This window comes from Dendrobates tinctorius, unplaced genomic scaffold (assembly GCF_039654945.1).
Source record: "Dendrobates tinctorius isolate UK_male_01 unplaced genomic scaffold, ASM3965494v1 ptg000028l, whole genome shotgun sequence".
Taxonomy (NCBI): domain Eukaryota; kingdom Metazoa; phylum Chordata; class Amphibia; order Anura; family Dendrobatidae; genus Dendrobates; species Dendrobates tinctorius.
The window spans coordinates 11287562-11312886 of NW_027361696.1; the positions used below are offsets into that span (position 1 = coordinate 11287562).

Consider the following 25325-nt stretch of genomic DNA (forward strand, 5'->3'; position numbering starts at 1 on the left):
TTCTGATGTTTGCACTCCTCTGACTTGTGTGCTCATCTGATGTTTGCACTCCTCAGCTATGTACACTCCTTGGACGTGCATGCGCTTTTTGGCCGCGCACACTCCTGATGTTCGCAAGCTCCTCGGCCGTGTATGCTCCTGTTTGCGAGCTCCTCAGCTGTGCACACTCCTCGGTCAAGCTTTTGGCCTATGTGTGCGGCGTGCACGTCCTAGACGCGGCGCAGAAGGAACGAGGCCAGCGGAGCCGTGCGCTTTATACAAAGGCTGCATGTACAAGTTTATTTCCACAACAGATACAAAGAGCAACTTGGGTTTTTTTCTTCTTCTTATACATAATGAAGCCGTGAATTAGTTCAGTCATAGATTGGAGGAGTATCACCCCCATCATTGCCTTGAATGAGATAGCTAGGCTCTACATACATGTGGCTCGTACAGTATATAGAAAAGAAAGTGTTAATATCAGCACCTGTACACATTATTACATGCCGAGGGGTGAGGGCCGTCACGTCAGAAAGCGAGAGGGGCAGCCAAAATCAGCGAGAAAGAAACGACCGGATCGTTAAGGCTTAAACTGCGCAGAAAATAAGGGATTCACTGGTGGGGAGCACCAGGTGAAGGGCCCCAGAACTGGCCTGTGAGCAGGGGAGCACCAGGTGGAGGACCCCTGCAGGGCGCAGCGCTTCCTTGGAGAGCAACAGCGCCATATCTTAAAGCTTGCCATAACCCCTCCCTGCAGAGGAGACAAAAATTCGGGACAGGTGTACAGTAGTGTTCACAATAGCCATGCGCTCAGGAACACAAGTTATCAAAAAAATCTCTCTCTTAGTTCTTATTTCCAGCATTGGGAACATCTCTCACTGTTATGACGGGATCACACATGCGAGAAACACGGCCAAGTCCTGCATGTTAATACCCGGCACTGCCGCCGGCAATCGGATCGGAGCGTGCAGCCACATAGCAATACATGGAGCCGCACGCTCCGCTCCTGAGTGGCGGCGGCAGTATTAAGATGTGAGACTCGGCCGTGTTTCTCGAATGTGTGATCCCGGCCTTATGTAGATAATTTATAACTACTTTACAGAAAATAACAATAAACGACCATTGTCCGTTCTGATAAACAGCAGTATCTGCATTTGTCTTTACGATTCTTTTGGACGATTTATCATTCGTGTGAATCACTAACCTGATACTTAGTTGTTACCCACAGTTTTTTAGATCTGTTTCACATCTATGTTGCATGGAGACAACCAACTTCTGGCCGCTGTCACCTGTTATTCCAGCCCTGAATACTTGGCCAACATCCCACAATATTTTTGGCATTTGTTGGCTTTGCCTCAGAAACGGCTTATTTGAGGTCACCCCACAAGTGTTCTATCGGATTAATGTCTGGGGATTGGGCCGGCCGCTCCATAACCTCAATTTTGTTGGACTGGAACCTAGATTTTTCTGTCTTGGTGAAACCCAAATGTCAAGGGTATATCCTCTTCAGCGTAAGGCAATATGACCTCTTCCATGTATTTTACTATCTACAAACTGGTCCACGATCCCTGGTATGTGGTAAATAGGTCCGGCACCATAGTAAGAGAAATATGCCCAGATCATGATGCTTGCACACCACCATGCTTCACTGTCTACAGAGGGTACTGTGGCTGCAGAGTTTGGAAGTTTGAACTGTCTGCGGCCCTTGGACCCAAAAAGAACTATTTTACTTTCATCAGTCCACAAATTCTTTCTCCATTTCTCTTTAGGCCAGTTGATGTGTTATTTGGCAAATTATAGCTTCTTCAGTACATGGCTTTTTTTAACTGTAGGACTTTGCTGGGACGTCTTGGTAAGAGATTAGCGTCACACGGGCGTCTTCTTACTGTCACAGTCCTCACAGGTAACGTGAGACTGTCTGTGATCATCCTGGAGCCGATCGTTGGCTGAGCATTCGCCATTCTGGCCATTCTTCCGTCCATTAGAATGGTAGTCTCCGTTTCTTTCACATCTCTCTGGTTTGGCTTTCCATTATAAAGCATTGAAGATGATTTTAGCTGAATGCTGATCATTGTCTGCACTTCTTTATAAGTTTTACCCTCTCCAATAAACTATTAATCAAAGTATGCTGTTCTTCTGAACAATGTCTGGAAAGCCCCATATTTCTCAGGAGAAATGCATGTACAACATGTCCTTTCTTCACCCTTAGATGAGGGCTGCCTAATTCACACCTGTCTCTTCACAGAATGACTGACCTCCCTAACTGATCTCCACACTGCTATTATTGTGATCACCCCCCTGTAAATTAATTATTCTAATACACAGACTCAGAAACCTGCAGATCATGAATGCGGTGTCTGGTGGTTTTCTTATCTACTGCACTTGGAAAATTGTGTGACATGTGGTGATATTATTTATACCAAACAGGGATTCATCGGACCAGCCATATTAGACGAATGGTATTATGAACACTACTGTACATAGGTCCAGGATACCGGTGACCCCCGGGACATTATAATGGGGGACACATGAGGAGAGGTAACTGGTTTTGAGTTTTGGTAACACAAACTGTATATTAAAAAAAAAAAAAAATAAACCAGATGGGCGCCACTCCGACAGGCCGGGAATGGTCTGATGGAGGAATGAGTGTGATCCCCAGGAGGGTAGAAAACTGCAAGAAGTTGTTCACTGGTCTCCTGGAGATGGCATGAGCCACTGTAAGAATCCATCCACCTGAAGGTCTCCACCGGAATCAACTCTCCAACCAATGTTGGAGACACCGTCACAGCTGGCGGCGTCTGCGTTTATTCATCTGCTAGCGGCGGGAGAGTCCAACAAATTCTCCGCATATATGGACGAGACCCCCCGATCAGAAGGGCTCAGAGCAAAGGGCGGCCCAAGTGTAGACACCACAGGGTTACGGATCAAGCCGCTCAGGTGTTGGAGCCGAGTATCCATCCCCATGTGACAATAATGGCCCAGAGAAGACGTGGCGCCCACCCAGTCGGCCTCGCACCCACACAGAACGTGGCAGAAAACGAGCAACACAAACGAATGCATTCATCCAGTCCAGCTGTAGGCACAGCAGGGCAGCTCGCCGCCATCGCAGGTACACAGGGCGGCCTGGAACGCCTCGGTGCTGCCATCTACAGGAAATCACCAATCATGCCAAGTGCTATACTCCGTATGTCACCCCAGGTCCGGCCCGTACCTGGGGCAGAATCAGCAAGAGTCCTGAGAAGAGTCCGCAAAGTAAGTGACCCCCGAGGGCCCAACCTGACCCTCCGGCATTACAAGGAGTATGTGCTCCACAGTTCAGCGAGCGCAGATGTGACAACTGTTCTACAGCTGAACATCCTCCGGTCCAGGCACACAGCCGCTATTGCTGCAGGTAACCCCCCAAACTTCAGAGCATTAAATGTCACTGCAACTGCACTCAGACGAGCCAAGCAGGAAGCGTGCACGGCCCGGCGCATGGTGAGGATGACTGGGGTATGCCATTAAGGCCGCCCAAGGGGTGTGAGGTCTGCCCAGCCCCCAGAAGCAATCAGGGCGGAGCGCAGGGCTTCCTGGAGGGGCCCGGACCCCCGTCCTCCACTTAGTCTCTTTTCCCAGATTAGCAGCACCAGATTCTTGGCCAATAAATAGGATTTTTTTTAATTATTTTCATTTATGTAAAAAATGGAGGATAAAAAAGAAACAAAAAAAAAAAACTAGATTGAAAGTGCTCGACCGGGGCGTCACCACCCGACGGCCATGGCAGAAGGTCTGCGACTTCGGGCAAATGTCCGCTCATCTCTAGTCTGACACGTAGAAGGAATCCCGAGGGCAACCAGCAAGAAGACTAGAATCCAGAGGCCATGAAGTGGGGCGAGACCCCCACAGCGGCTGCACAGTCCAGGAATAAGGGGCGGCCGGAGAGTGGCGCCGCCCGTCTGGTCACCTTCAGCCGGGCGCTCCTTATATCAGGGAGATGCGGACTGGAATGCCAGGGGACTCCGTCCGCTGAGGAGAATGGTGGTTCACCAGGTGCTCCACCACCGTGTGCTTGGACATGTGCTTCATCAGATAGGTCTCCTGCAGAAGAGAAGACAGCGTCACCTGTGAGCCAGACCACCAGAGATAGGTGACAGGGGTCCGAACACAGTGCCAGGACGGACCAGGCCCACCGCACTCGTCACACAAAAAGGAGCTACTCACAGATGTGTACGCCCGCCCGCACATACTGCAGCAGTACGCCTTGGCGTGCTTCACCGCGTGGGCCGACAGGTGGATCTGCAATGAGGCCGAGTCCGTATACGCCCGGTAGCAGTTCGGACACTTGTATGGTTTGTCTTTGTTGTGTTGTCGCTGATGAGACTGAAAGATAAGAGTCAGAACATTGTATGGAAGCGTCGCCCATCGTCAAGTATCGCCCACCCCACGGGCACAAACCTGCAGGTTGGAGAGTTGTGTGAAAGCCTTTTCACAGGCCGGCTGAGGGCACTTGTACGGGCGGTCCCCGGTGTGAATCCTAAAAAAATAAGAGGAGCAGGACACTATCATCAGGAGACATCACTGCTGCAACCCTTCATTCCACTCCTGTGCCATCACTTCCGGAGCCATCAAGCATCACCATCCTCACCCCCCGCACCACTTCACATCACCATCTGACACCACCTAACATCACAATCCAACATCACCCCCCCCTCGGAGCCATCTAGCATCACCCCCAAACCATCCGACATCAACCCCGGAGCACCTCACATCACAATCCGACATCACCCCCGGAGGCATCCAACACCACTCCCGGAGCGGTCCGACCTCAACCCCGGAGCCATCCAACATCAGTCCCGCACCACCTCACATCACTCCCGTGTCATCCAACATCACCCCTGCACCACCTCACATCACCATCTGACATCACCTCACATGACCCTCATGCCATCAGACATCACCCCCCACACCACCCGCATCACTCTGGGCCATCATCACCATTCCACAATTGCAGGGGGAGCGCTTTGTGGAGAGCCGGCGTCTCATCACTCCCCCGCAGCGACACCGCGACAGAGCAGAGGAGCGCAGGTTGGCGGTGCTGCCATTACCTGGTGTGCTGCTGGAGGTGCGAGAGCTGACGGAAGGATTTCTCGCAGTACGAGCAGTGGTACGGCTTCACTCCCAGGTGGATGCGCAGATGCTGGGCAAGGTACGAGGCGTTGGCAAAGGACTTGGAGCAGTGCGGGCACTTGTGGGGTTTGGCCTCTGTATGAGACTTGGAGTGAATCTGCATCTCAGACTTAGTGAAGAAGGTCAGAGGGCAAACCTTACACCTAGAGGGGCGAGAAGACTCTAGCGTCATGCGGCCACCCATAACTGGGGAAGGTAAGAACCCCCAACGGCGATTAAATCAACTGCCAGCCCGGCCGGGGACACCGCCAGAAACCTCGCGACTACAGAAAATGTTATCAGAAACCCTCCTGCCGGGGCAACCCCTCCGCTACAACAAGTGCCAGAAACCCTCCTATCGTTGCAACCCCCAGAAACCCCCCGGCTACAGCAATCCCCAGAAACCCTCCCCCTCCCCGGCTACAGCAACTGCCAGAAACCCTCCTGCCGATTCAACCCCCAGGAACCCCCCTGGCTATAGCAACAGCCACCTGAGCGGATAAAGAAGCAAAGTAACCTGCCGATCAGATCAGTGCAGAATAAAAGCTCCGAGCACTCGAAGGAGAGCTGCACCGCTACAGGGGAGTGCAGAGGTCACCCACTGCCGGGCCTCACACTGGGTGTTGCCCATTGCCCGGCTCTTACGAGCATACACACAACCTCAGCCCGCTCCACCCAGATGGATTTAGGACACTGACCTGTAGGTTTTCCCTTCTTTCCCAATATCCCCTGACGCCAGGATCGGGTAAGGGACGACGAGCACAGGTGGGCCCGGTTGGTTCTCTGCCTTGATTTTCTTGCGCCCCCTCTCGGGTTTGGTTGGGCCAAGCAGGCTGTGGCCCTGGATGGTCTTGATGGAGTCCAGCATGGGTGCACTGGCGAAACCAGAGATTAGTGTGGGGGAGGTTGCGATGAGCCGCGTCTGGCTGCTGGAGGTGGGGATGGAGGGAGAGCCACTGGTGCCGGACTCCGAGGTGCTGACATTGGAGCGGGAGGATGACTGCCCCAACCCTGAAACACAAGAAGATGCTGAGAAGGTGGAGACGCGGGCAGAGCAGCCACAGCACCACCCCGAGGGCCGTGCACAGCACCCCCAATACAAGGTTAGCGGAGGTACCTATGATGGAACTGGTGGCGGGTCGGGCGTGCAGCGCCACATCGGGCTGGGGAACAGCTTGTGGATGCAGGCCAGGGACTTGCTGCAGCTTTTGCAGGGACATGACAGACTGGCTGGTCTCTGCGGGGGACGGGGGAATGAGCAGCGGCTGCTGAGAGGGGACGGAGGTCGGGGGCAGGTGAGGAGGTCGGATCTTCTCTGCCATCAGCTGCTCCTTGATCTTATTTATTAACACCAGATTGTCCAACTGTGAAGAGAGGTGAAGGGTATATGAGAAACTGCCAGGATGTAACAAGATCGGGGGAGCGTCAGGAGGATGGGCCTGGATCGAAGAAGTGGGGGAGGACAGGCACGGATCGGAGGTGCGGCAGAGGACGGGCCCAGATCAAAGGAGGAAAGGACCCGCTTCGGAGAAACGGCGAGGGAGGCGCAGAGACAGGAGGCGCAGAGACAGGAGGAGCGGCGAGGGAGGCGCAGAGACAGGAGGAGCGGCGAGGGAGGCGCAGAGACAGGAGGAGCGGCGAGGGAGGCGCAGAGACAGGAGGAGCGGCGAGGGAGGCGCAGAGACAGGAGGAGCGGCGAGGGAGGCGCAGAGACAGGAGGAGCGGCGAGGGAGGCGCAGAGACAGGAGGAGCGGCGAGGGAGGCGCAGAGACAGGAGGAGCGGCGAGGGAAGCGCAGAGACAGGAGGAGCGGCGAGGGAAGCGCAGAGACAGGAGGAGCGGCGAGGGAAGCGCAGAGACAGGAGGAGCGGCGAGGGAAGCGCAGAGACAGGAGGAGCGGCGAGGGAAGCGCAGAGACAGGAGGAGCGGCGAGGCAGGAGCAGAGACAGGACAAGCGGCGAGGGAGCTGCAGAGACTATTCTGCTGATGCAGTCACTGTGTACATACATTACTGATCCTGAGTTACATCCTGTAGTATACCCCAGAGCTGCACTCACTATTCTGCTGGTGCAGTCACTGCGTACATACATACAGTGGGGAAAAAAAGTATTTAGTCAGTCAGCAATAGTGCAAGTTCCACCACTTAAAAAGATGAGAGGCGTCTGTAATTTACATCATAGGTAGACCTCAACTATGGGAAACAAACTGAGAAAAAAAAAATCCAGAAAATCACATTGTCTGTTTTTTTTTCATTTTATTTGCATATTATGGTGGAAAATAAGTATTTGGTCAGAAACAAAATTTCATCTCAATACTTTGTGATATATCCTTTGTTGGCAATGACGGAGGTCAAACGTTTTCTGTAAGTCTTCACAAGGTTGCCACACACTGTTGTTGGTATGTTGGCCCATTCCTCCATGCAGATCTCCTCTAGAGCAGTGATGTTTTTGGCTTTTCGCTTGGCAACACGGACTTTCAACTCCCTCCAAAGGTTTTCTATAGGGTTGAGATCTGGAGACTGGCTAGGCCACTCCAGGACCTTGAAATGCTTCTTACGAAGCCACTCCTTCGTTGCCCTGGCGGTGTGCTTTGGATCATTGTCATGTTGAAAGACCCAGCCACGTTTAATCTTCAATGCCCTTGCTGATGGAAGGAGGTTTGCACTCAAAATCTCACGATACATGGCCCCATTCATTCTTTCATGTACCCGGATCAGTCGTCCTGGCCCCTTTGCAGAGAAACAGCCCCAAAGCATGATGTTTCCACCACCATGCTTTACAGTAGGTATGGTGTTTGATGGATGCAACTCAGTATTCTTTTTCCTCCAAACACAACAAGTTGTGTTTCTACCAAACAGTTCCAGTTTGGTTTCATCAGACCATAGGACATTCTCCCAAAACTCCTCTGGATCATCCAAATGCTCCCTAGCAAACTTCAGACGGGCCCGGACATGTACAGGCTTAAGCAGTGGGACACGTCTGGCACTGCAGGATCTGAGTCCATGGTGGCGTAGTGTGTTACTTATGGTAGGCCTTGTTACATTGGTCCCAGCTCTCTGCAGTTCATTCACTAGGTCCCCCCGCATGGTTCTGGGATTTTTGCTCACCGTTCTTGTGATCATTCTGACCCCAAGGGGTGGGATTTTGCGTGGAGCACCAGATCGAGGGAGATTATCAGTGGTCTTGTATGTCTTCCATTTTCTAATTATTGCTCCCACAGTTGATTTCTTCACTCCAAGCTGGTTGGCTATTGCAGATTCAGTCTTCCCAGCCTGGTGCAGGGCTACAATTTTGTTTCTGGTGTCCTTTGACAGCTCTTTGGTCTTCACCATAGTGGAGTTTGGAGTCAGACTGTTTGAGGGTGTGCACAGGTGTCTTTTTATACTGATAACAAGTTTAAACAGGTGCCATTACTACAGGTAATGAGTGGAGGAAAGAGGAGACTCTTAAAGAAGAAGTTACAGGTCTGTGAGAGCCAGAAATCTTGATTGCTTGTTTCTGACCAAATACTTATTTTCCACCATAATATGCAAATAAAATGAAAAAAAAACAGACAATGTGATTTTCTGGATTTTTTTTTCTCAGTTTGTCTACCATAGTTGAGGTCTACCTATGATGTAAATGACAGACGCCTCTCATCTCTTTAAGTGGTGGAACTTGCACTATTGCTGACTAAATACTTTTTTTCCCCACTGTACATAAACTGCAAAAATGTAGAAAGCATGGCACTCACCGGGTAAAGTAGTCAAGGCTTTATTGTAAAAGCATGTTAACGGGAGAACGGGTGCTGAAAGGAAGTGGAAGCATCTTCTCCGCGCGAAATGATCGTCGTTACTTCCTTTCAGCACCCGTTCTCCCGTTAACATGCTTTTACAATAAAGCCTTGACTACTTTACCCGGTGAGTGCCGTTCTATCTACATTTTTGCAATCTGGATTTGCTTGTTTTTCATGAATGTGAACCTAAGGATTAACAGTTAATTGCCTGCTGCGTCTCTCTCACACATACTAAGTACAGTTCGGAGGTGTGGATCTATGTGACGGTGCCCGCCATCTATCCTTGAATTTTGCAATATATACATTAATGACACTGTATTATACTCAAGAGCTGCACTCACTATTCTGCTGGTGCAATAACGCTGCACTCACTATTCTGCTGGTGCAGTAACTAAGTAGATACATTACTGATCCCGAGTTACATCCTGTATTATACTCCAGAGCTGCACTCACTATTCTGCTGGTGCAGTCACTGTGTACATACATACATAAATGACACTCTATTATACTCCAGAGCTGCACTCACTATTCCTGCTGGTGCAGTCACTATGTACATACATTACTGATCCTGAGTTACATCCTGTATTATACTGCAGAGCTGCACTCACTATTCTGCTGGTGGAGTCACTGGATGCATAAATTACTGATCCTGAGTTACATCCTGTATTATACCCCAGAGCTGCACTCACTACTGTGCTGGTGTCCCGGTACCTCTTCCGGAGAAGCTGCTCGCTCACACTGGGTTGACACAATGTGGTATATTGGTGTACAATTCGGCAGGTCTGCCCCCCTCATGATGGAGCATCGGCCCTGCAGCCACACGGAGCGGCTCTGTTCCCCGGTGCACATTGCTGGTGCTTTATGAATACACAGCGGAGCGCCTCCGCAAGTAAGTTACAAGAAGCTGCGGAAGGAATGAAGCGACAGTCGTGCTCACCTGGCTGGGCATCGCTGGAGGTGGAGGCCAAAAATAGGGATTGTTAAAGCGCGGCTCTGCCATCCTGCAAGAAGGAAAGTACAGTTACCCTGCTGCCACCAATCGCACGAGGCACCGCCATAAAGACAAACCGCAACCCTCAACATCTCCACTTCCTGTCAGCGACACTCATCACTGGCCAGTGACTTCTCACAGCTGAGGGTTTGCTACATGGTTTCTAGTGCAGATCCATGGTACTGGACTGACACAATGTAACATGACATCAGCTGTGCAGCAGGAAGGGTTCTCAGCCAAGTTTAAGCAATGTCCCGGGCCATGATCCCTCACACTATGGAGTGCGGGGGTCACACGCGGGGACCCGGCGGGATCCAGGTCAGTGATTGGTGCAGCCCCATGATGAATGCTTGTACAATCTGCTATAACCCAGTATTCATAAAGCACCAGCATTGTCCACATCTGTGGACCCCCCGAGGATTAGCAGGGGCCTTCCTCTGTACTCACCAGCAGACCAGGACCCTCTACACCCTCTTACATTTGTCACAAACGGTACAAAATCAGGCACTAAAACCGCCGCCAGTAATCCCAGTGCTCAAGAGAAGCCAACGGCAGGAGGGGCCAAGAACGGCGGGAGGAGCCAAGAACAGCAGGAGGAGCCAAAATGGATCCAGGACCATCAGCCCCACCCTCCATGCCACCTGCCAGTCACTCCAGTTATGTCAGATGAGGCTACAATAATGCAGATAGCAGAACAGAGGCTGCGTGGAAAGGAAGAGGTGCGACAGAAGCCTCGAAAGGAGCAGGTCAGAGGCCGCACGGAGAGGGGAATACAGGACAAAGGCAGCCCGGGAAGGAAGAGGAGGACAGAAGCCGAGCAGGAAAAGGGTGGGGCAGAGGCAGCTCAAGAAAGTAGAGGCTGGACAGAAGCTTCGAAAGAAGGGGCAGGAAAGGGGGAGGAGGGAGGGAGGCCGAGCGGGAAAGGGGGAGGCAGGAGGTTGAGCGGGGTGTACCAGAGAGATGGCAAAACGGTGTGGGAAGGACAGTGGCGACACATGTGAGGGTGGGAAGAGAAACAACAATCTGCGGAGATAGAGGAGCAGCGATGGACTCTATAGAGATCACCCCCAGGGCTGTGGAGCCGGAGTCAGAGCCCATTTTTTGGAGTCGGAGGTTTGGCTTACCGACTCCACAGCCCTGATCACCCCTCACATATCCAGGACAGGTGGCTCTGGATGCACATCAGGGCATTATGGGAGGCTAGGGGCTTTAAACCATGAGATGCATGTATGGGTCTCCCTCCATCAGTCCACGACTCCCCACTATGAACCTGCAACGTGGCTCTGTATCTACAGACGGAGGCACAAACAACCCGTGACACAGACTCTGGTTGTCACACTTTGCCTCTTTGCCATTTTTGTCCTTTCGGTCACTTGTTTCTATGGTACCTGATGGTCAATGAAGATTCTAGAAGTAGTTACATTGTAAACTCATGAAGTTTTTGTGAGTCGGAGGTCAGGGATCAAACACTGATATTCTGGGTCCTCGGCCGGAAACTCCCAAACTACCAGACCTCAGTTCATAGAAACCCTGCAGTCAGTCCTAACACCGAAACTAAACACAGAAATCGTGAAACCTCTGATCTCTGATGAGTCAAGAACGGGCGACCACCAATCAGGACCTGCCCAGGAGCTGAGATCCCGCCCCCTGGGAAAGGGACAAAGCAGAGGGGGGGTGGAGGTGGAAGCCTGGGGGGGGGGGGGTGCAGAAGTCTGAAGAATACGGATGGGGGTCCAAAACCTGGAGAAGAATGGGAGGGCCAGAGTCTGGAGAAGGGGGGGGGGGGGGCAGTGTCTGGAGAAGACTTGGGCAAAAATTCTAAAGACGGAGAAGGGCCAAAGTCTGGAGAAAAAATGGGGGGGTAAAGTCTGGTGAACACGGAGGAAGGGGAGAAGGGCCACAGTCTGAAGAAGGTGGTAAGTCTGAAAAAGGAGGAAGGGCCAAAGGCTGGAGATGGGGGGGGGGCAAAGTATGGAGAATAAGAGGCAGCACTGGGAATATTGAGACATCAGACACTTCATGGATTTGTCAACAAGATGTAACAATGTCCGTGTAATGTTTACAATAGTCCCTCAGTAACCATAGAAACAGCTAAGAGCAAAAACACTTGATCCGTTAGTGACCGAGGCAATTTGGTACTTAATGACCGTGCCAAGTCTTACAATTCTGACCACTGTCCCTTTATGAGGTAATAACTCTGGAACGCTTTCATGGATCCCGGTGATTCTGACATTGTTTTCTCGTGACATATTGCACTTCATGATAGTGGTAAAATTTCTTCAATATGACTTGTGCTTATTTATTAAAAAGATTTGGCAAATTTTTTTTAAAAATTTTGCAATTTTCAAACTTTTAATTTTTGTACCCTAAAATTAGAGAGTGTTGTTACTAAATAACATTTCCCCATGTCTACTTTACATCAGCACAATTTTGGAAACAAATTTTTTTTTGTTAGGACGTTATAAGGGTTAACAGTTGACCAGCGATTTCTCATTTTTCCAACAAAATTTACAAAACCATTTTTTAGGGACCACCTCACATTTAAAGTGAGTTTTGGGGGTCAATATAAGAGGAAATGCCCAAAAGTGACACTATTCTAAAAACTGCACCCTTCAAGTTGCGCAAAACCACATTCAAGAAGTTTATTAACCCTTCAGGTGCTTCACGAGAACTAAAGCAATGTGGAAGGAAAAAAACTAACATTTTACTTTTTCACAAAAATTTACTTTGGAACCAAACTTTTTTATTTTCACAAGGGTATCAGGAGAAAATGGAACACAAAATTTGTTGTGCAATTTCTCCTGAATACGCCGGTACCCCGTACATGGGGGAAAGCCACTGTTTGGGCGCATGACAGAGCTTGGAAGGGAGGGAGCACCTTTTGACTTTTTGAACGCAGAATTGGCTGGAATCAATGACAGGCACCATGGAGACCCCCTGATGTACCTAAACAGTGGAAACCCCCCAATTATAACTCCCACCCCTAACGGAAAAAAATATTTTTTTTCTATTGTTTTTACTTAACTAAGGGGGTGATAAAGGGGGGTTTGATTTACTTCTTTTTTTTTTTTAGTTTGTTCACTGTGATAGGCAGCGTCTATCACAATGATCAAAATGAACCAATAGGAGAAATTTCCTATTGTTGCCGGGTGCCAGCGGGCAATCTCGTCGGGCGCACTGCGCATGCGCCGGTCATTTTCTTCCTGGGAGAAGACGCAGAGGGCCAGGGGACGGAGCAAGATGGTACAGGGATGGCTGAGGTAGATCTCCTCTGGTATGCTAGATCATATCACAGGAGAGAGAAATAAATGCGAAATCTGATTTTTTATTTTTTTGCGGTCGCCGTTATTCAGTGAATAACGGCAATCGTAACACTGGAGACTGTAAAAACCGAATCGAATCACGTTCCAATGCTGGGGACGCTATAACCTTATTTCTCAGTGCTGTTAAAAAGTGGCACTGAGGAATAAGTACCCTTAACTGCCGCTATTAAAAGGCATATCGGCGGTCATTAAGGGGTTAAGAGGCAAAATGTGACAACCAGAACGTGTCAGACGTGGCTGAGACGTTGTGATCGGTGACGTCTGACTTCAGGAAGGATCGCTGATCTACAGAGATCACAGCACGGACGGCTGCAGATACGGCAGGGACATCAAGTCGAGAGGAAATAAAAATAAACTATAGTAATGTGTTTGCATAAGTGTGCACACCCTGCTATAATGGTGGTGCTCAGTATTAGCCGATCACATCCCCCCATGTTACTCAGTTATCGGTGAGTGCACCAGAACATTCGTGCTGGAGGCGGCAGAGGGACATTACCCAGCACTGGGCGTCCCTCAGTAATGAGCGCACCATAACATTGGTGCTGGAGGCGACATTACCACAAACTGGGCATTCCTCAGTGATAAGTACACCAGAACATTGGTTCTGGAGGTGACATTACCCAGAACTGAGCGTCAATCCATGATGAGCACACCAGAACATTGGTGCTCGAGGTGGCATTACCACAAACTGGGCATTCCTCAGTGATGAGTGAACCAGAACATTGGTGCTGGAGGAGGTTGGAGGTGACATTACCCAGAACTGGGCATCCCTCAGTGATGAGCACACCAGAACATTGGTGCTGGAGGAGGCAGGAGGTGACATTACCCAGAACTGGACATCCCTCAAGTGATGAGCACACCAGAACATTGGTTCTGGAGCCGGCAGGAGGTGACATTACCCAGAACTGGGCATCCCTCAGTGATTATTGCACCAGAACATTGGTGCTGCAGGCAGTATTACCCAGAATTGGACGTCCCTCTGTGATGAGCGCACCAGAACATTGGTGCTGGAGGAAGCAGAGCGAAATTACCCAGAACTGGGAAACCCTCGGCGATGAGCACATCAGAACATTGGTGCTGGAGGAGGCAGAGCGACATTACCCAGAACTGGGCATCCCTCAGTGATGAGCGCACCAGAACACTGGTGCTGGAGGAAGCAGAGCGACATTACCCAGATCTGGAAGTCCTTCAGTGATGAGCGCACCAGAACATTGGTGCTGGAGGAAGCAGAGCGACATTACCCACAACTGGACGTTTACTGGCTGTAAAGCAAGACACAGCAAAAATAAGGCACAAAACTAAGAGTGGCAACAAGATGGCGTCCCAACCAGTGCAGCCTCTCCATGTACAGACGCCATTTTTATAGTTGAGGCCCTGCTTACATGAGCAATCTGGGCTACTAGCACCTGCCCTGTGGCCCCTGCCTTCAAAGCCCAAGAAGACTGCGCCCCCCATTGCCCCCCAACAGAGCGAGCACAGGAGCACTGCAAACTGCAACAAAGGAGCAGCCAACCGCCACATTGTGCACCGACATGAATCATCTCCGAAAAATGCCAGGAGCCACACCACAGTGCATCACATGACCCTCGTCTGCTGAGAACGGAGCAACCAATCACATCCTAGGACTCACAGGAGAGAGCTAATTGGCTGCTGCAGCTCTGGGAGAATAATAGGGTCCTAACTGCAACACCTTAACTCAGGGGCCTCACAACTACATGCCTTACCTCCCCTGACCCGTTGCCCCCTAGGATGCCTACAGCCCCCAAGCAACCAGGACCCCACACACAGCCACCCAGGAACCGTACACACACACACACCACTATGAGACGCACACGGCAGGGCTGTGGAGTCGGTAAGGCCTGTTTCACACTTCCGTTTTTTGCCGTCAGTCAAAATCGCCAATTTTTTTAAAAAATGGATCCGCCAAAAAAGGGGCGCATCCTTTTTTTCCCCCCATAGACTTACATTAATGGCGGATCTTGACTGACGGTCGTCCGTCCCACCCGTTTTTTTACGGATCCGTCAAGATTTTAGCGGCTCCCGGGCGGATGAGACTGACCCTGCAGCGTTTTTTTTTTCTTTGACGATCCGCTATTTTGAACCGCGCATGCCCGGAGCAGCAACTCTCTCTCCCGCCCACCGCGCGATCTCAACTCCAACTCAAGCCTGCCGTGCGATCTTGGCTGACACATGCCGCAGTCGCTTTAAATCTCGCCGCTTGCCTTCTCTCACGGATCCTTACTCCAACGTGGACCGCTGACATCCGTCCGTCACTCAACGGGGACAGATCAGATGCTACTAACCTTTGGCGGATTTCAGCTGACCGCCAACGACGGAAGTCTGAAACAGGCCTAAGCCAAACCTCCGACTCCTCAATTTTCACGACACCGACTCCACCGAAATGGGCTCCGACTTCACCTCCACAGCCCTGGCACACGGCCCCCCAAAACCTGCATACTAACCCCAGGGCCAACAGGACAGGGACACAGACCTCTGGGCAACCAGGACCTGCACACAGACTCCAGCTCCCGCACACTGATCCCGGCTTCCCGCACAGACCCCCGGGTCCCCTGGTTCCCACACAGACTCCCAGTTCAAGCACAGACCCCCGGGCCCCCAGCACACAGACCCGATTCCCAGTTACAGACCCCCTGGCCCCAGCACACAGACTCCCGATGTCTGTGGTACCCGAGCACGAACCCCCAGATCCCGCACATAGACCCCCGGGCCACCCGGTTTCCACACACAGACCCGCGGGCCCCCCTGTTCCTTCACACAGAAACCCGGGCCCCCTGGATCTCACCTGCAGACCCCCAAGCCCCCTGGTTCCTGCACACAGACCCCCGGGTCCCGCACATAGCCTCCAAGTTGAAGCACAAACCCCCGGGTCCCCTGGATCTCGCAGACCCCCAAGCCCCCCGGTTCCTGCACATAGACTCCCAAGTCTCCCCGGTTCCCGCACAGACCCCCGAGTCCCCTGGTTCCCGGACATAGACTCCCAGTTCAAGCACAGACCCCCGGCCCCCCGCACACAGACCCCTGATTTTCAGTTACAGACCCCCGGGCCCCCCGTTACCGCACACAGACCCCCGGGCCCCCACAGTTCCCACACAAAGACTCCAAATTCCCACACACAGACCCCAGACGCAGGCAACCAGGCCGCCCAGTATCTGAACAGACCCCTGTGACGCCCAGTTTCCGCATACAGAGCCCCAAGCTCCCCGGTTCCTGCACACAGACTCCTAGTTCAAGCACAGACCCCCGGGTCCACGGACAGACCCCCTGGCTCCCGCAAACAGACTCCCAGTTCAAGCACAGACCCCTGATTTTCAGTTACAGAACCCCCGGGCCCCCCATTTACTGCACACAGACCCCCGGGCCCCCCCAGTTCCCACACAAAGACTCACGTTTCCCGCACACAGACCCTCAGATCCCACATATAGACCCTCGGGCCCCCCTGTTCCTGCACACAGAAACCTAGGCCCCCTGGATCTCACAAGCAGACCCCCGGGCCGCCCGGATTCCGCACACAGACCCCCGGATTCCCGTTCCTGCACACAGACCCTCGGGCCCACAGATTCCTGCACACAGACCCACGGTTTCTGTACAAAAAAACCCACCGGTTCCTGCACACAGACCCCCAAGCCCCCTGGTTCCCGCACAGACTCCCAGTTCAAGCACAGACCCCCGGGTCCCCTGGTTCCTGCACATAGACTCCCAGTTCAAGCACAGACCCCAGGTCCCCCACACACAGACCCTTGATTCTCAGTTACAGACCCCTGGCCCCAGCACACAGACCCCCGGGCCCCCATTTACCGCACAGACCTCTGGGCCCCCCCAGTTACCACACAAGGACTCCTGATTCCCGCACACAGACCCCCAGATCCCACACATAGACCCTCGGGCCCGCCTGTTCCTGCACACAGGAACCAAGGCCACCTGGATCTCGCAAGCAGACCCCCGGGCCACCCGTTTCCCGCACAGACCCCTGGATCCCCCTGTTCCTTCACACAGACCCCCTGGTCCGCCGATTCCCGCACACAGACCCTCGGCCCACAGATTCCTACACACACACCCCTGGTTTCTGTACGAAAAAACCCACTGGATCCAGCACACAGACCCCCGGACACCCCAGGTCTCGCACACAGACCCCCAAGTTCCCCGGTCCCTGCACACAGACCCCCAGGTCCACCGTTTACCACACACAAACCCCCCAGGGCCCACCGATTTTCACACACAGACCTCCGGATCCTCCGGTTTCTGCACAAAGACCCCCGGTTCCACACACAGAACCTCGGGCCCCCCTGGTTCCCGCACAGACCCCCGGTTTCTGCAGAAAGACCCCTGGGCTCCCTTGTTCCTGCATACAGACCCCCGGGCATCCCGGATAATGCAAACAGACCCCCCAGGCCCCTGCTTTCCGCACACAGACCACCGCTTTCCACACACAGACCCCCGGGCCCCCCGGTTTCCGCCCCCGGTCTCTTCTCACGTTCAGACTTTTATTCGCATTTTCAGACAAAAGAAAAACAAAAATGGCGGCAGCGCAGAGGAGCAGACACGACCCCCGCCGCCCCTCGCAGGGACCCCCACACCCGGCGGCATCGACTCCCCCCACACAGGACGCCCCAAACCCCGGTCCCGCACAGCCGACGCCGCCATGTTCTGCAGATGTCTCTGTGGGGGCCCCTCCGCGCTGCCCCCCACCACCCGGGGGCCACACACACAGGGATGACAGGAGCGGGGCCCCGGGCTGTGCCGCCCCTCCCCGGCCCCAGCGCGGGAACCTACACACCTGGTGTGCGGCGGACATAGACCCCGGGCGGGGGCGGAGGACGGGCGGGCGGAGGCCTCACACGGATCCGGGTCACCGCCGGCCGAGCGCTTCTGGTGTCCGGGCCGGAACTGAGCGCCCACAAGTCACCCGAGCCGCCTCATTACACGGAGCTGCCGTCAGTGAGGAGCCCCCCGTGTACGAGCGAAGAGCCTCCCCCGGCCCCACATATCCTCCCCCTGCTCCTCCCCCAGAGCCGAGCCCCCCGAAACCGGGAGCCCCCCGAGTGTCTGCAGGCGGGAGACCTCAGACAGAGAGCCCCGAAACTGAGGGGCCCCCGAGTGTGTGCGGGCCCTGCAGACGAGAGACCCCTGAAACTGAGGGGCCCCCGAGTGTGTGCGAGGGGCCCCCGAGTGTGTGTGGGGGCCTTGCAGGTGGGAGACCCCCGAAACTGAGAGGCCCCTGAGTGTGTGTGGGCACTGCAGGCCGGAGACCCCCGAAACTGAGGGGCCCCTGAGTGTGTGCTGCCCCTGCAGGAGAGAGTCCCCCAAAACTGAGGACCACCACAGTCTGGGTGTGTGGCCCCTGCAGGAGGGAGAAACCCCGAAAACTGGGAGCCCCCCGAATGTGTGAAGGCCCTGCAGATGGGAGACACCCAGAAATAGAGACCACTGAAATAAAGGGGCCACAGGGAGAATCCCAGAAACAGAGGGGCCCCTGTGTCTGTGTGTGCGGCCCCTGCAGAAGGAAGACCCTTGAAACCGGGAGCCTGTACAGCCCCTTCTTGAGGGAGATCCCTGAAACCGGGAGCCCCCCTGAGTGTGTGCGGCCCCTACAGGAGGGAAACCCCCAGATAGACCCCCACTGAGGGCCCCTGAGTCTGTGTGCGGACCTTGCAAGGGGAAGACCCCCAGATAGGGAGACACCCAAAACCAAGGGGCCCCCCCCGAGTTTCTATGCGTGGACCCTGCAGGAGGGAGACCTCTAAAACCGAGGTGACCCCGAGTCTGAACATGGCCCCTGCAGAAAAAAGACCCCAAAACGAGGAGCCCCGCAGTCTGTGCAGCCCCTGTAGGAGGAAGACCCCCAGATAGACTTCTGAAACCGGGAGACCCCAAAGATACTGAGCCCCCCAAGTCTGTGTGAGCGCCCCTGCAGAAGGGAGACCCCCAGATAGAGACCCCTAAGACTGTGTGCAGCGCCTGCAGGAGGGAGACCGTCGGATAGAGGCCCCCACCGAGTCTGTGTGCAGCCCCTACAGTTAGGAAACTCCCCAAATTGAGGGGACCCCAAGTTTGTGGTGCAGCCCCTGCAGGAGGGAAACCCCTGAAACCGAAGGGACCCCTGTGTCTGTGTACGCACCCCCTTCTGATATAGGAGGGAGACCATGAGAAAGAGTCCCCAAATATATGGGTGTGCTTCCCCTGAAAGGGGTGAGACCCCTCAGAACTGAGAGACACCCGAATGTGTGTGCTCTGCTCCCTTCTCTTCTGGGGTCTGTCTCTCCCTGCTTTCCCTGCAGTCTTTTGGTGTCTGTCTCTCCCTGCTTTCCCTGCAGTCTTTTGGTGTCTGTCTCTCCCTCCTTTCCCTGCAGTATTTTGGGGTCTGTCTTACCTTTTCCTGCAGTCTTTTGGGGTCTGTCTCTCCCTCCTTTCCCTGCAGTATTTTGGGGTCTGTCTCTTTCACCTTTCCCTGCAGTCTTTTGGGGTCTGTCTCTCCCTCCTTTCCCTGCAGCTTTTCGGGTCTCTCACCTTTCTCTGCTGCATTGTTTTGGGGTCTGTCTTTGCTCCTTTTTCTGCAGTCTTTTGGAGTCTGTCTCTACCAGCTTTCTCTGCAGTCTTTGGGGTCTGTCTCACTTTTCTCTGCTGCAGTCTTTTTGGGTCTGTCTCTCCTTTCTCTGCATTCTTTTGGGATCTGTCTCTCCCACTTTTCTCTGCAGTCTTTTGGGGTCTGTCTCTCCCACTTTTCATTGCAGTTTTTTGGGGTCTATCTCTCCCATCTTTCTCTGCTGCAGTCTTTTGGGGTCTGTCCTTTCTCTGCATTCTTTTGGGGTCTGTCTCTCCCACTTTTCATTGCAGTGTTTTGGGGTCTATCTCTCCCATCTTTCTCTGCTGCAGTCTTTTGGGGTCTGTCTCTCCTTTCTTTGCATTCTGTTGGGGTCTGTCTCTCCCACTTTTCATTGCAGTCTTTTGGGGTCTATCCCACCTTTCTCTCCTGCAGTCTTTTGGGGTCTCTCTCCCAGCTTTCAATGCAGTCATTTGGGCTCTGTCTCGCCCACCTTTCTCTGCAGTCTTTTGGGGTCTGTCTCTCTCGCCTTTCTCTGCAGTCTTTTGGGGTCTGTCTCTCTCGCCTTTCACTGCAGTCTTTTGAGGTCTGTCTCGCTCACCTTTCGCTGCAGTCTTTTGGGGTCTGTCTCTCCCACTTTTCACTGCAGTCTTTTGAGGTCTGTCTCGCTCACCTTTCGCTGCAGTCTTTTGGGGTCTGTCTCTCCCACTTTTCACTGCAGTCTTTTGAGGTCTGTCTCGCTCACCTTTCGCTGCAGTCTTTTGGGGTCTGTCTCTCCCACTTTTCACTGCAGTCTTTTGAGGTCTGTCTCGCTCACCTTTCGCTGCAGTCTTTTGGGGTCTGTCTCTCCAGCTTTCTCTGCAGTCTTTTGGTGTCTGTCTCTCCAGCTTTACCTGCACTATTTTGTTCTCTGTCTCTCCTTTCTCTGCAGTCTTTGGGGTCTGTCTCTCCACCTTTGGATGCAGTCTTTTGGTGTCTGTCTCTCCCTCCTTTCTCTGCAGTTGTTTGGGGTGTGTCTCCCACGTTTCTCTGTAGTATTTTAGGGTCTGTCTCTACCAGCTTTCTCTGCAGTCTTTGGGGTCTGTCTCTCACCTTTCTCTGCTGCAGCCTTTTTGGGGTCTGTCTCTGCATTCTTTTGGGATCTGTCTCTCCCACTTTTCTCTGCAGTCGTTTGGGGTCTGTCTCTCCCACCTTTCTCTGTAGTATTTTGGGGTCTGTCTCTCCCACCTTTCTCTGTAGTATTTTGGGGTCTGTCTCTCCCACCTTTCTCTGCAGTCTTTTGAGGTTTGTCTCTCCCAGCTCTCTCAGCTGCAGTCTTTTGGGGTCTGTCTGTGACTGCGCCGTTCACACACAGAATATGCTCTGCTCTATACGCTCCATTGTAGTTCTGGCAGGATGTTGAGGGTGAACCTACACCCCAGTCTCAGGTCTTCTGCAGCCTCTAGCAGGTTTTCCTCCAGTACTAGCCTGTATTTATGGTGTTATGTAAAAGTTAACGCGTCCCTTGTTCCTTTTTTGTAATTTTAAAAATGAAAAAAAAATTAAAATATATTTTTTGTGCCTAAAATACAAAGGAAATAATCTGTCATCTGTGACTTTAGGTCTTTAGATCATTTCATCTTCAACTTGCTTCACTGTTCACAATAACAGGAATTCTGACCAGGGGTGCACAGACTTTTTCATGCCACTGTACAGTATGTCCACCCATCTTTGAAGATTTCATGCACCTGCTGAAAAAAGCCTCCATACAACATGACGCTGCCACCACCATGTGTGATGGTGGGGATGGTGTTTTTAGAGATGTGCAGTGATAGTTTTCCACCACACACAGCGCTGTGGTCTCATCTGACCTGAGCCCCTTCCACATCCTCACTGTGCCCCTTACATGGGACTTCTTGTGGCTTACTTTCTTCTTGCCCCTCTTCCATAACGGCCATATTTGTGGACTAATAGTCGTCCTGTGGACAGATTCTCCCCCTGAGCTGTGGACCTCTGCAGCTCCAGTGACCATGGGGCTCTCTGCTGCTTCTCATTAGTGCTTTCCTTGCTTGGGAGATCAGGTTAGGTGGTCAACCATGTCTTGGGAGGTTTGCAGATGCTCCATACTCCATCCATTTTTGGATGATGGAATGAATAGCGCTCTGTGAGAGGCTATTTTTTATTACCTCACCCAGCTTTACTCTTCTGCATAGTTTTATTCCTGACCTGTCTGATGGGCTCCTTGATTTTCATGACTGTATGATCCCTAATGTTCTCACAAAAACCTCAGACCTTCACAGAACAGTTGTAGTCATACTGAGGAGTAATTACACCCTGGGGGATGCAATGTACTAATTATGTGACTTCTGGAGATGACTGGTCACTCAGACTACAGGGGACTGAATACAAATGGATCTCACAATTGTCATATTTATATTTTTACATTAATTAGTATACATGTCACAGGTTTACCATGACAGGGAGGAGCCAGACGACCGCAACGTCTGATTTCTCCTACTTCACTGATTAGAAGCACTTCACCTTGTTAGTAAAACGGGGAAGGTTTCAATCTGCTCAGTCCAGATCTCCTGGAAGCTTTCCTGCATTAAGGCTCTCAGCTGTTCACTGTTAGGCACGCCCATCTCCTATATAATCTGGGCTCTGCTAGGACTCATTGTCAGAGTAGCTTCATGCAGTGTTATCCACTCCCATCTATATAACCTGGGGCCCTGACTAGCACTCATTGTCAGAGTAGTTTATGCTGCATGGCTGGAGGTTGTTAGTTATTGGAGAAGGTGTTTGGTGGATTTATCTGTGACTGTTGTGGGTCTAATTCCCTTTCTTTGTTTACTATGGTTTTACCCCATCCTCCACTCCCCAGTGCATCCCTCTGTTATATTTGTCAATATATTTGTATTATTGGTATTTTCCTTTACCCTTGTTTATATTACCTTCTTAATCTGGTTGGTGTATTACGGTACACTACTACTCCCTCCGTGGGTGGGGGAAGGGTACAGACTGAGGGCGAATTAAGGAGGCAAGGTACATGGCCCTGGTGTCATCACCATCAGAAGTAAACTGGGGAGCAGGGCGAGCTAGGATGCCCTAGCGTTAGGGACAGGGAGGAGCTCCGGGACACCTGACAACAGAGTCGTGACACTAGGCTTTTGGGTTTTCCTGACCATCATCACCCTCTTGACTGAGCATGGATTGTAATCCAGTGTCCAATGCATCTGTTTGGAAAATGAACCAACGGCGGAAGTCAGGAGCAGTCAGGACTGGGCTTTGGGCTAGCTGGATTTTCAACTGGTGGTATGCAGACTCGCACTCTGGGGGTCCAGATGAGATTGTGGGCATATCGTTTGGTTGTAAGGTCGGTGAGGGGCTTTTTTACTGTACTGTAATTGGGGATAGTCTTTCGATAAAAGTTTGCGGTCCCTAGGAATGTTCGGACCTGTTTTTGGTTAGCTGGGAGAGTCCTCTGGGTAATGGCTTGTACTTTTGCAGGTTCGGGATGAATGCACCCACTTCCTACCTAATGTCCAAGGTATAGTACCTGGGCCATCCCCATCTGGCATTTGGCGAGTCGGATGGTAAGCTGGGCTTTTGCTACCCTCTGCAGTAAGTGGGATGCTCTTCCCAGGTATCGCTGAAGATAGCGGTGTCATCCAGGTAGGCGTGGGCATACCACTGACATCCCTCCCTTTGGAAGGTAGCTGGGGTGTTCTTCATCCCAAATGGCATGCTGGCAAATTCATACAGGCCAAAGGGGGCGATGAATGCAGACTTCTCTTGAGCCTCTTTTGTGAGTGGGATCTGCTAGTATCCCTTGCTTAGATCGATGGCAGATATGTACCGAGATCCGTCTAATCTGTCTAGTAGTTCTAGTAGTTCATTCACCTGATGCATAGGGTACGCGTCTGTAACAGTGACATTGAATCGCCCATAGTCCACACAGAAGCGAGTATTTATCTTTCTTGGGCTCGAACACTACACTGGCTGCCCATGGGTTATGGGAAGGATCGATGACCCGCATATTCAACAATGTGTTATCCAGGTCAGCTTTTATCATTGCCAACACTGGAGGTGTCACCCAGTAGGCAGGTTGTCTGAGTGGAGTGACTACCCCTGTGTTGACATGATGCTGGACCAAGGGGGTTCGACCAGGCCGATCCTTTGAACAGGGAGCCATATGTTCCATACAGTTTTGTTAACTGCTGCTTCTGTGATGTACCAAGCCGCTCCCCCAATGGGACATCCTTAACCCCATTCCTCTTTTGGATTCCAACAATAAGTCCGGGATCTGGTCCAGATCTGGGTCATCTAAAGGGGGACAACAAACTGCTAGGATGGTAACTTCCCTTTCCTCATAAGCTTTTAGCCTGTTAACATAAAAGGTCCGTTCATGAACATCTGCTCGATCCAAGGCCACAGTGTAGTCAGTCTCCCCGCGTTTCCTGGTGATGGTGAACGGACCTGCCCTCGTGGCTTGCAGCTTGTTTGTGCTTACCGGTACTAGTAGTAGAACCTTCTGTCCACAGGCAAATTCTCGAAATCTGGCAGTACGGTTGTAAAACCGTCGTTGCCTTTCCTGAGCTATTTCTAAATTGCCATGAGGTACCTCATCTTCTCGCTAAACTTTTGGACATATTCCAGAATGGGAACCCCTTCTGTGGGAAAAGTGCCCTCCCAACTCTCCCTTACTAGCTCCAACAACCCTTGCAGTTTTCAGTCGTATAGAAATTCAAAAAGAAAGAACCTGGTAGAATCCTGCGGCACCTCCCAGTAAGCGAACACGAGTTGCTGCTGGTTTTTCTCCCAGTCCCCAACCTCGGACTGCACATACTGACTAATGAGCTGCTTGAGCGTTCCATTGAAGCGCTCAGACAAGCCATTAATTTCGGGGTGGTAGGGAGTGGTACGCATGGGGCGGAACCCATGTTTCTATGGGTCTCCTGGTCGGTCAGTATCTCCTGTGGAAACCCTACTGGACTAAAAATGTCCAGTAGAGGTTGAGCCACGTGCTCCTCATCTATGGATGACAGGGCAACGTCATCAGGGTAACGTGTGGCAAAGTCGACCATGGTGAGGATGAACCTCTTTCCATTGCGGCTGGGGACAGCTAAGAGGCAAACTAAATCAATTACCCTCTGGAACGGTTCACTTATCAAGAGCATGGTTTGGAGCGAGGCACACTAGGGTTATCCAACATCCGTTGACAAACGGTGATTCGCTGATTTTCCATTTGTTTATCACAGTTTGAATGCTGCTGACTGGCATTTTTAATTCCTTGGATATCTTTTTGTATCCTTTTCCTGTTTTATACAGTTCAACTTACCTTTTCCCGCTGATCCGTTGACAATTCTTTTACTTTCCCCATGACTCACAATCCAAAAATGTCAGTGGCTGGATGAAAGATGCAAGGGTCTGTCTGGATGACAGAAACTCACGCAGCTTTTATGCACACACACTGATTACAAGCAAACAGGTTACAGGTGAGGATGTTACCTTTAGTAGCCATTCAAACCCATTTGTGTCAACTGTGCATGTTATCAGGCCAAAATCACCAGGGTATG

At 52.0% G+C, this 25325-nt stretch overlaps 2 protein-coding genes across 3 annotated transcripts in view; one reads left to right on the plus strand and one right to left on the minus strand.

The window, feature by feature from the left end:
• Window positions 1-251: 251 nt before the first annotated feature.
• Window positions 252-18145, minus strand: ZNF362 (zinc finger protein 362). 2 transcript variants are annotated; one of them, XM_073570120.1, is made up of 8 exons: window positions 17454-17608; window positions 9835-9898; window positions 6242-6488; window positions 5823-6135; window positions 5064-5288; window positions 4414-4492; window positions 4180-4338; window positions 252-4056 (listed from the first exon to the last, which is right to left on the minus strand). In XM_073570120.1, exons 1-8 carry the CDS (start codon window positions 17591-17593, stop codon window positions 3940-3942), a joined length of 1344 nt encoding a protein of 447 aa, XP_073426221.1. In that variant the 5' UTR covers window positions 17594-17608; the 3' UTR covers window positions 252-3939. The 2 variants fall into 2 exon arrangements, with proteins under 2 accessions (XP_073426221.1, XP_073426222.1); XM_073570121.1 differs by lacking the exons at window positions 9835-9898; window positions 17454-17608 and adding an exon at window positions 18007-18145.
• Window positions 18067-25325, plus strand: part of TRIM62 (tripartite motif containing 62) — a 35461-nt gene continuing 28202 nt past the window's right edge. The window contains exon 1 of the mRNA XM_073570114.1: window positions 18067-18183. The gene's annotated coding sequence lies outside the window, so the exon portion shown is untranslated. The remainder of the gene's footprint in view (window positions 18184-25325) is intronic.